This window comes from Hordeum vulgare, chromosome 1H (assembly GCF_904849725.1).
Source record: "Hordeum vulgare subsp. vulgare chromosome 1H, MorexV3_pseudomolecules_assembly, whole genome shotgun sequence".
NCBI classification, from domain to species: domain Eukaryota; kingdom Viridiplantae; phylum Streptophyta; class Magnoliopsida; order Poales; family Poaceae; genus Hordeum; species Hordeum vulgare.
Window position 1 is genome coordinate 5338013 of NC_058518.1, and position 10725 is coordinate 5348737.

Here is a 10725-nt window from a genome sequence, read left to right on the forward strand (position 1 = left end):
CGCAAAAAGCATTTAAAAACTTAACTAAAAATAATTTTGGGCATTATAAAAACTTGCAAAACCAAATCGGATAACTTCAAATAACATTTTAAACATCTTGAACTTTTTATTTCATACGGGAGAAGTCATATTATCTCCACTCAAATAAATTGCCCGAAGTTGCAAAATGAATAAAATTCTCAGAAGAGCAAATAATGCATAAAAATATGAGATGCATATGAATGATCTATTAACATCCGAATTTAAGAAAATTAGGATGTTACAACTGGTTACGCAATCCCGGGTCCGCTAACACCAGCGTTTCCGACCCACATGCGTCAACAGGCCCAACCGGAGAGCAACACCGACTTATGACAGGCCTTGGGCCCTCTCCCCCCAAAAAACTAGCATGTTAGGAGGGGACACCCTCACCCTTATAAGTCGTGTTATGTCTCCTCCCACAACCGATGTGGGACTAAACCCAACAATCTTCCCCTCACACATCGGTCACCCATGGGCCCGCTAACACCAGCGTTCCAGCCCACCTACCATGACCGACCACCCGTGAGTCCACCGAGATTTATTCCGGGCACCTGGGCTCTGATACCACTTGTTACGCAATATATTTTTGGTAGAGGATTCACATATCAGAGGGAATAATTTGGGAGGGGTGAGAAGAACAGAGGAAGAGTGTGAGATGCAGAAGTAGGCGAGAGTTCAGTCAATTTTAATCTCATCGGTAAGTTACAACGTTGGTGAGATTCACTTGCCCTTTTGAACACACATGCACTATCTTACAAGTGGGACACTCGAGTCCATACACCTAGTGCACTAGATGATCTTCCTACGGCTCACTCGCACGTTGTCTCTCTCTGGCTGCTAGGTCATCCACCGTTTGTATCCCAATCCTCCTCATTCCCCTAGACTGAGATTGCGTCGACCACGGTGGCCATGGTAGAGGACACAGGCGTGACACAAACATTGCTCAATTCGGTTTCCTCAAAGTTGTCGTTTTAGATATTGTCGTGTATACAAGACACAACATGATATTTGGTATCATGTGTACTGATTGTATGGTATGGGTTCTCCCGGGAGCTACAAAGGTCACTGAGGTTCCGGGTGCTAGTTCCATCAGTGTGCCCTTTCAAATGGTAATCCGACTTCAAGCGGACTAAGCAAGATGCAAGAATGTTCTTGGCTTTCAGCTCCTTTTCCCTTCATCTTTTTTACTCTTACATTTTTGTTATCCTTCATTGTCTTAGATGGAAAAAAGCTAAAGGCATAAGGAAATATGAATACATATCACACTCACTTTGACATCCTAAGGAAGGGGTGTATATAAGACTTCTACACATCTCTAATCTTTGTCTTCTTATGGAACAAATATAGTATGAGCATGGGATGTGTGTTGTGAAGGCCATTCCGGAATCGTTTACCAGGTCATTTTATTATGAGTAGACTACGGAATGATGTGACCATTCTACTTGCATGGTTTGTTTCCAATCTCTTTGAGAAATATCTTACGCGGTTCGAGGGAACTCGCAACTAAAGAATGTACATCATTTTCCAAATGTAGTTGAACATCAAATTCATTTGCAAACAGGTTAATCATGAACGATCCAGAGTTACCAACCTTCATGGACTAGGACATAATATACATGTTATGTTAGTTTCGCATGCTTCAACCACATGACTAGGAAGTAAAGACAGAGAGTTGTCCATGTCCATTGCGACGAATTGTGACAAAAGACCAGTAGGTGAGTCGATTTGTGAGAAAAGACCACCTGCGAAACGTATTGCGAGAAAAGATCCCGTGCCATTCTGACGGCAGGAGCGCCAGGTGACGCGTGACACCTGTCGCCCCCGCGCTCTTGAGTCAGGAATCCGTTGCAGCGCTGTTCCGCGACGGAAACAGACAAAGGTGGGGCCTGCCGCCACCAGCCGAGGCGGTCGACTAGCCTGCCACCACGGTCCTAGACGGCAGCTCGGTTGCCGCCCGCTGGTTGACCCTACTGAATGCAGCAATCTTCTGCTGCCCGCACACCCTAACAACACATGCAACCAAAATCAAACACAACTGGAGGCAGTGGTTGTTGTAGGCGTACCCCCACAAGTTGTGCACTAGGAACATCACCAGCCCCTCGAACAAGCCCACCGCGATCGCCAGCAGCATCACGACACGCAACCAGCGGGCGACAAGATTAGCAGGATTAGCAAGATTAGGGAAGCGCGGCCAAGCTGCCGCCTGGGACCCGTGGTGGCAGGCCGGCAAGCCGCCTCGGCTGGTGGCGGCAGGGCCCCACCTTTTTCCGTTTCCGTCGTGGAATAGCGCTGCAACGAGATTTCTGGCTGGCCGCCTGGACCGGTCGCGGCAGACCCCAGCCGCCTAGCCCGATGACGGCATGTGTCACGTGTCACCTAACGCGTCTGTCGTCAGAATAGCACGGGGCCTTTTCTCACAATGCGTTTCGCAGGTGGTCTTTTCTTGCAAATCGACTGAGATACTGGTCCTTTTGGACAAAAATTCGTCCATTGCTTGCATCATGACAGATGAGTGAATTAAGCTAAGTGCAAAGAAGCCTAGAAGAAAACATTGCAGAAAGCACCGCATGAAAGCCATCTCGAAGAATTCGGGGAAGCCAGTCCAAGAGGAACCTAGAAGAATTTTTGGGAGGAAGGAGTGTTTAAAGGGCAGCCCGGTGCATACAGCTCCCACTTACGCAGGGTCCAGGAAAGGGTCAAAGTAATAAGTATTAATAGTAAGTTACTGATGTTGTACAAAATCTACAGCAATCTTAACGTCGCTACGGCCTCAGGAAAAAAAAGGCATTCACTCCATTTGCTGCGCAATTTAGCAAGGTTTCCCGGCCACTTCAAAGATCAGCATATCATAGCAAAGAAAACATTGTAGAAGGTGAGGCACAAAATGGGACATGTTAATAAGTGACTGTTGTTGTACAAAAGCATGGGCTGCAAAAAGGCACACCATTACATTCCAGAATAAATATATATCTTCTCTGAAAATGGTTCCGGCTCATTTGCCAATTAGGACCCATTTGAAGCATGGATGTTCCACACTCTGTTTGCATGCATTTCACAAGAAACAGTTAATTTGGTATGTAAAACTTTCTAGTATTTCATCGTCATTACTATTCAGCATTAATCAGATCAAGACCAGAATACCTCTTGAAAAAGAAAAGAAAAAGGAAATAAACCCTACTAATTGATCTTAAAGAATGCAGAATGCAGGAACCAGTAAAAGAAGCTCTGACTACATTTGCTGCCTGAGCAGGACAGCTGTGTTGTTTTCAAAAGAAGCTGAAACTGCTACGAAAAATTATCCAGAGGTGTTTATCAATCTGTTGACACGCGAACAAGTAAGCCAGTGGGCGTTTGAACCGTCTTTATGTGACCAGATCCAATCAAATCCCGGAGGTGGAACCGCACGTCGAGAGGTGATAACCTTAACCTCGTCTTCTCCAGTGAAGATAGTAGCATCTCCTTGTACTTCCGGCGGTTCAATAACGAAAGAACTTCCTTCCTCCCCTGCCCACCGTAACCACAATGGTCAAATGATTTCTTTTCACAAACAATAAACATTCAGTTAGTAGCCCATCTAGAAGAATTCAGGAAAGCCGATTCAAGAGGAAGCAAACAAAAAACTAACCTGATAAGCGCATTCATAAAATACATCATGTGTGGTTCAAAAGTACATATACATGGATTGAACTATAAATATGTGATACTGCTGGTCAAATGGATGCCATGTCGGCTAGAAGATCACTTCTAGACCTATATATGCCTGACCTATGCAAGTTTGAGAACATAAATGCCCAATTTTCAAGTTCATGACCACATGGACCTACTTCAGGTATAGGGCCCTAGAGCGCAATTTAATCTTATGTTAGTAAGCAATGAAACACAAAGTCATGTGGTGGGCCTTGGAGAAACACAAAGTCCCAATAAAGTACATTACCCTCATCAAGGATATGTATGATAATGTTGTGATAAGTGTTCGAACAAGTGATGGCGACACCGATGACTTTCCGATTAGAATAGGGCTACACCAAGGGTCAGCTTTGAGCCCTTATCTTTTTGATTTGGTAATGGATGAGGTCACAAGGGATATACAAGGAGATATCCCATGGTGTATGCTCTTTGCGGATGATGTGGTGCTAGTCGATGATAGCCGAACGGGGGTTAATAGAAAGTTAGAGTTATGGAGGCGGACTCTAGAATTGAAAGGTTTTAGACTTAGTAGAACTAAAACTGAATACATGAGGTGCAGTTTTAGTGCTACTAGGCACGAGGATGGAGAGGTTAGCCTTGGTGGGCAGGTGGTACCGGAGAGAGACACGTTTCGATATTTGGGTCCATGTTGCAGAAGGATGGCGATATCGATGAAGACGTGGGCCACCGAATCAAGGCTGGGTGGATGAAGTGGCGCCAAGCTTCTGGCGTACTCTGTGACAAGAGAGTGCCACAAAAGCTAAAAGACAGGTTTTATAGGACAGCTATCCGACCTGCGATGTTGTATGGCGCGGAGTGTTGGCCAACCAAGAGACCACATATCCAACAGTTAGGTGTACAGAGATGCGCATGTTGAGATGGATATGTGATCACACAAGGAAGGATCGGGTACAGAATGACGATATACGAGAGAGACTTGGGGTAGCACCGATTGAAGAGAAGCTGGTCCAGCATCGTCTCAGATGGTTTGGACATATTCAACGGAGGCCACCGGAAGCGCCGGTGCATAGCGGACGGATAAAGCGTGCTGAGAATGTTAAGAGGGGTCGTGGTAGACCAAACTTGACATGGGAGGAGTCCGTTAAGAGAGACCTGAAGGTTTGGAATATCGACAAAGACTTAGCCATGGACAGGGGTGCGTGGAAGTTAGCTATCCACGTTCCAGAGCCATGACTTGGCTTCGAGATCTTATGGGTTTCAACTCTAGCCTACCCCAACTTGTTTGGGACTGAAAGGCTAGGTTGTTGTTGTTGTTGTTGTTGTTGTTGTTGTTAGTAAGCAATGAAAACTGAAACAGATCAGGTTATATCAGGGATGGAATCATGATAGCCTGCCAATCACAAAAGTGGATGATAAATTACTTCACTCAGCAGATCAGATTAACCAACACCATGAGGTCTGAACCAAGGAATAGAAAAGCCAAGAAGTGCAGACCTGGGATAGGCCTTTCAAGATAGGACCAATACTTGGAATAGAAAACCAGTATATGTTTGGATCTATTAATTGGCGTGTCTGCAAAAAAAAAAATCAACATGACACAAACAGCAAGCATGATTGGTCAAGAACATAAATTCCCTCATGACATAATCAAATTAGATACAGCTAGTAGTTGATTGGTAAACATGATACGAATCATAGAGACATGATCATGAGAATACAAAAACACCATGATAATACTTAAGAAAATACTTACTAGGAGACCGGCATTCATCAATAAGGTGATATGCTTATCTGTTGCATCACCCCCATGTGATAACAGTGAACACTGCAATGAAAAGCACAAGACATGAAAAGCCTTGTTACAGCAGTACTATTCCTTGATTTATTACTAGTGTTATTTAAGAAACAGTATACTAAAATAAAGTGTCGGCTCGAAGTGCCCACGATAGATCATTGCAAAGCTTCAGAAAAGGTAAAACTTGGTAATGACCTATTCTACAGAAAAGGTTAAGATAGAATTCTGCAGAGGATACACTTAACTCCAGTAACTCGCTGAAACTTACCAGCTCTAGGTGATCTATGCTAACATCCAATTTCGAATGCAGAACATATTTCTCAAACCACTCAAACACTTCATTATCATCTTTGTTTTTGCCCGTTGATCTCCTGACAGCAGATTGCATCTGCATACACTCAGTGTAAGAAAGGAACGGATCCATTAAAGCTTGCAGTGCGAATTATTACATTATAACTAAAACTTTAGTATCAACAAGACATTAGCTACATACTGACTTCTTTCATTTGTTTATGAAGACTGCTTCTAGAGAATTGTTGGCATGTCTATGATGGTAAATTTGCAGTCCAGTTAGCGTGTGCTTGCTTGGCTAAACAAGGTATATGGGATAGGGCCATCCAGCCTAGTAAGGATAGGCTTGAATGAGGTGATCCAAGTTGTCTACTTGGTTGGAGGGATGGGAGAATCACAGAAGATGAATTAGCTAAACTGCACCTCTTGACTTCTATTCCCTCTGTCCCAAAATTCTTGTCTTAGGTTTGTTTAAAAATGGATGTATCAAAATACTAAAATGTGACTAGATACATTCATATCTAGACAAATCTAAGACAAGAATTTTGGGACGGAGGGAGTATTACATTAACACATTCTAGATCTAGTGAACCTACTTAAGTCAATCCAGGACAACTTATACCTGTTTCAGATAATCATCCATGAACATGATTGCATGGTCATCCTGTCCAGTATTGAGTTTGAATACGCGGAGTACTCTGTCTTTCTTCAGTGACTGCAAAGAGAAGTATTTCTATGTTCAAAAAATTCATGAGACAAGGAAAAAGTATCTCTGGTGCAATTTGACTCTAATACACATTAGTTAACAATAACCACCTACAGTTTAACACGAGAATCGCTAGAAAACAATCCAAAGGTAAAAACACAAACTTATCATTGCACTACAACAATGATGTCCACATAAAGAATTATTGCATAAGTTCAAAACAAAACCTCCAAATCTCTATCAACTTGTGTCCTGTCCTTCACGCTGCTATACAATTGAGATTGCAAAATGAATGGCTGTGTCACAACCTACAAATGAACACACAGAAAAAAAAAGTGAATTTTGGTATTGAATCGCCATTAGAAAAGGAAATAATCAGAGAAGACGCACACACTGAGTTTATATAACCATCTTTATTATATTACAACATGCTCTTTTTTCATTACATTAAGAGTTGGAGCAAACATAACTAACAAGGGTTAGTGCTGGCTGTGTCCCCCCGCCCACAAGTAACTTTGACACATGCACGCACACAGACAAAACTTTTGCGACAGAAAACAGCCCTAGCCTATCCGCACGACGGGTCTCACAACCAGTGATGATAGGCCTGAACCATCCACCTCTGCCTTGATGTTGTTGGCCTTCGTCTAAAGGTTCTGGTTCCCTCCCTGGAGCTATGTTTACTCCAAAATCCAAATGGACCAAATTTGTAGAATCACTATCGAGTTCAGGTCTTTTGCTGATCTTTTGGCAGTGCTTTCCACCTATACAGCCACCAAATTCAGTTGGAGTGGAGAATTTGCCACAGTTATGTCAACCAGGAGCAGTAAAGAGAGATCTGAAGGACTGGAATAGCACCAAAGTTTTATCCATGGCAGGGGCGCGTGGAAGTTAGCTATCTACGTGCCAGAATCATGACTTGGTTTCGATATCTTATGGGTTTCAACTCTAGCCTACCCCAACTTGTTTGGGATTGAAAGGCTTTGTTGTTGTTGTTGATGATGATGATGATCTCAACCAGGAGCAGTGCTCTTTTTTTCAGCCTCCTGGACAGCCCACTTATCGCGTGTTTGGGCAGCTGCCGGCATTCAAGCTGGTCAACTGTCCAGCAGTTGCGCTGCAGCACTAACCAGATGAAGAAAAGGCACTTCACAGGCAATTCGGCTTTCCAGAGCACCTTGTGGCACGGAATACTGTCCTGCCACGGATGAATACCCTGTCAAAGAGCTGAGCTGACTGAAGGTCTGCACATAACTGTTTCCTTTTTTAAAGGGTACATTCACACATCATACGTAAAAGCATGGTGGATAGTAGAAATGATTCATATGAACTGCATAAAATAATTGTCTAGTTGGTTGTTTAGTGTATTTAATTAACAGTTTAAACTGCTGAAACTCAAGCAATCAACAAAATGAAACATGTATTTATGATATTATTGTTTTCCAAGTTCAGACAAGATTGAAAAAAAAATAGAGCACGCAAATACCTTCTCTAGCTTTGGAAACTGTGTGCGCATCAACTGTAGAGCTATCAAAGTATCACTGAATATAAGGTTGTCCCCTGCATTATCAAAATTGTTAGATGTTACAACTTCACAACTTGAGATGTACAATGATAATTGTCCTTGAGTGCAACATTTTTCGCATACAATTTGTAAAATCTTCAATATCATGTCTTTGATATTGACTGTCTAATGCAACAACTAGAAGGGATCTAAAATAGGGAGCAAATTATGTTGAAGATTACTAGAATTATTCTGAGTGTCAGCTTCCTGACTTGCACATTTGGGTCACCAAACCCATTAAATCTCATCCGGTGCCCTTGCTACTGTGGCCATCCATGATCTCTAATCATGTTCCCAATTTTGGAGCAAGCCACAGGACGCCTATAGTCCATTGTTAATTCCTCTCTGTGCTTAATCTTGTTCCAACCCCACCCCAGAGAAGCTGATGAACTGGCATATAAATCTCTCATAACAACAGCCATGTCTACAGACGATCAATCCCACCAGTAGCAACCATAGGAGATACCAACGGTGGCGATGAAACTCTTTTTCCAGCTACATCAACTATGGCAATCCAGGCTCCGCTACCTGCAGTGTCCAAGAAGGAATGGGTGCAAACGAGAGAGAACATCTGTAGCAGATGGTGAGCCGACATATAACATTTTGTTTTCAGCAAAAAACGAGCGAGAGCATCTGTAGCAGATGGTGAGCCGACATATAACATTTTGTTTTCAGCACAAAACGAGCGAGAGCATCTGTAGCAGATGGTGAGCCAACATATAACATTTTACTTTCAGCAATCTCTGTAAAAAAAATGAAGCCTCTCTTGACTTGTTGCAGCTGGCCAATTTCTGCCATGTGCTAGCTGCCACGAAACAAATTTTCTAGGAGTATATAACTGAATGAACAACTACATCATCATATGAGTTTATCAGGCCTGAATTTTGAAAAAAGAAGAAAAAGAGATATGACATAAGGGAGGGTACATGCATAATAACTGACTCATAGTCGTCTATCTGATGCAGCACGCTGGTGCTGATACGCGGTGACCCACTTGATTTAATTTTGATCTAAATGTGGAAATTAAGAGAGCGGTGGCCTATTTGACACACTTGAGCAAGCGTGTAACTTACTCTAACAGAGGAGAATAAATTAGACATAGAAAGTAGCAAACCAAGGCTTGTGCTGTTCTCGGTTCTGCCTTGTGAACTTGTGGCGTCATCATTAGGGGAGCGTGGCCGCTTCTTTTTCCCACGGGATGATGATGAATACGATGGCCATGGTTCTGCCATCTCGTTTCGCTGACTGTCCATTCCAATTTAAGTCGATGGCACGAGGCAAATAGGACAGAGAGGTGTCTGTCCAATCAGGAGTTGGGTCCTCTAATTTGCATCAGTTACATGGAGCTTCGTTCCGTGATCAGCAAACTGGTAAGACTGGCTACTTGTGAGCTGAAAGTTGAAAAAACATCCGCGGTCAGAGGGAGTCCGGTAAGTCTTGGAAAAAATCTGGAATGGGGAAATGGGTTAGAAAACCCAGAATGCTAAGAAGAAACTGAGATACAGGTGGTGCCACACTCGATCATTTAAAGTTTTCAACTGAACTAGCATGGCTTGAAAGTTTAGCATAACACAGAAGCAGAAAGATAAACAGCATAAGGTGGGAAACTATCGCTTGGAATTTCGCGAAACTCGTCTGTAGTAAGTACTACTCCCTCCGTCCCAAAATAACTGTCTCAAGCTTATTACAATTTTATACTAGAGCTAGTACAAAGTTGAGACACTTATTTTAGGACGGAGGGAGTATTTAGCGCGCTTGCTAATCAAGTGGAACTCCGAGAAATTGTCGCGTCAAAGCAGTCTCTGAACCTGCAAACAGAGCATTCAGTCTCTGAACCTGAATTTCCCGAGGTTTGCTGTCTGTGCTAATCCCTCCACTGCTGGACTTCCACAAAGAAATGGTGATTTCTCCACCAGTCCAGCTATGAATGTATACATACAAGATGCAAGCAGAGGCAAAGTAGAGGAAAGAGCACCAATTGTACAGGAACGGGCGGAGAATTTCCTCTGTGCAGCTATATATCCATACATACCACAGGAACGAGCGCTAATTGACGGACAGAGATTGGATGGATGGATGGATGGATGGATAACCTGGTCGCGACCGAAGGACCTCTGCTCTGGATGGATGGCGGACTAGCCCGCCGTCCAGGGTAATTGCAGACGACCGGAGTCGCGACGGCGTCCTCCGTATATCCTCGACGGCGACCTCTTACTGCCGTCAACCTACTCGGCGGCGGCGGCGGCGGCGGCGGCGGCGGCGGCGAGGGGATCTGTCGCGAACGGGCGAAGAGGCCAATCGGGAATTTTTTTTCTCGAGTGCTTGCTTTTGCTCGCTATACGACGTTGTCATCAATAGTCGGTATATACAATAATTAGCTATAAAATAATACATCGTTCATTTTTTATTTTCATATAACGTCCGTTCTTATTCTTTAGTCGGCTCATCTTCTCTTTTCTCTTCCCTCCCCTCCATGTCATCATAAATATAATATTTTAACTCTTATAACTTGTTTACATAAGCTTATTGTACATGCTCTTATTACACGTAGGGTGCGGGACCACCTGTCAGTAACAAATCCCCTTTTATCTGTATGCGGAACAGGGATTATGAAAATTCATCACACGACAATTCCGAAAAAAACAATCCTACAAGAATTTGTATTTTTCCGCGTCTAACTTTGAAACGTGGTGCGGCAAC

General features: G+C 43.3%; 1 protein-coding gene across 3 annotated transcripts; it reads right to left on the reverse strand.

Moving 5' to 3' along the window:
* Window positions 1-3090: 3090 nt before the first annotated feature.
* On the reverse strand, window positions 3091-10325 carry LOC123427102 (serine/threonine-protein kinase 19). 3 transcript variants are annotated; one of them, XM_045111096.1, is made up of 9 exons: window positions 10119-10325; window positions 9140-9416; window positions 7948-8021; window positions 6689-6769; window positions 6378-6470; window positions 5733-5852; window positions 5423-5494; window positions 5164-5241; window positions 3091-3558 (listed from the first exon to the last, which is right to left on the reverse strand). In XM_045111096.1, the coding sequence occupies exons 2-9, from the start codon at window positions 9276-9278 to the stop codon at window positions 3334-3336; spliced, it is 882 nt and encodes a 293-aa protein (XP_044967031.1). In that variant the 5' UTR covers window positions 9279-9416; window positions 10119-10325; the 3' UTR covers window positions 3091-3333. The 3 variants fall into 3 exon arrangements, with proteins under 3 accessions (XP_044967031.1, XP_044967106.1, XP_044967178.1); XM_045111171.1 differs by having other exon boundaries at window positions 3091-3525; window positions 10119-10269; XM_045111243.1 differs by lacking the exon at window positions 5164-5241 and having other exon boundaries at window positions 3091-3525; window positions 10119-10269.
* Between the last annotated feature and the right edge of the window lie 400 nt (window positions 10326-10725).

What these genes read in the sequence shown, in the direction of transcription:
- LOC123427102 (XM_045111096.1), bottom strand. Translation starts at nt 9,278, where the DNA reads ATGGACAGTCAGCGAAACGAGATGGCAGAACCATGGCCATCGTATTCA. An exon ending in TGGATGATTATCTGAAACAG is followed by an intron (nt 5,853 to 6,377) that starts GTATAAGTTGTC and finishes GAGTGTATGCAG; the next exon opens with ATGCAATCTGCTGTCAGGAG. An exon ending in TGATGAATGCCGGTCTCCTA is followed by an intron (nt 5,242 to 5,422) that starts GTAAGTATTTTC and finishes TTTTTTTTGCAG; the next exon opens with ACACGCCAATTAATAGATCC.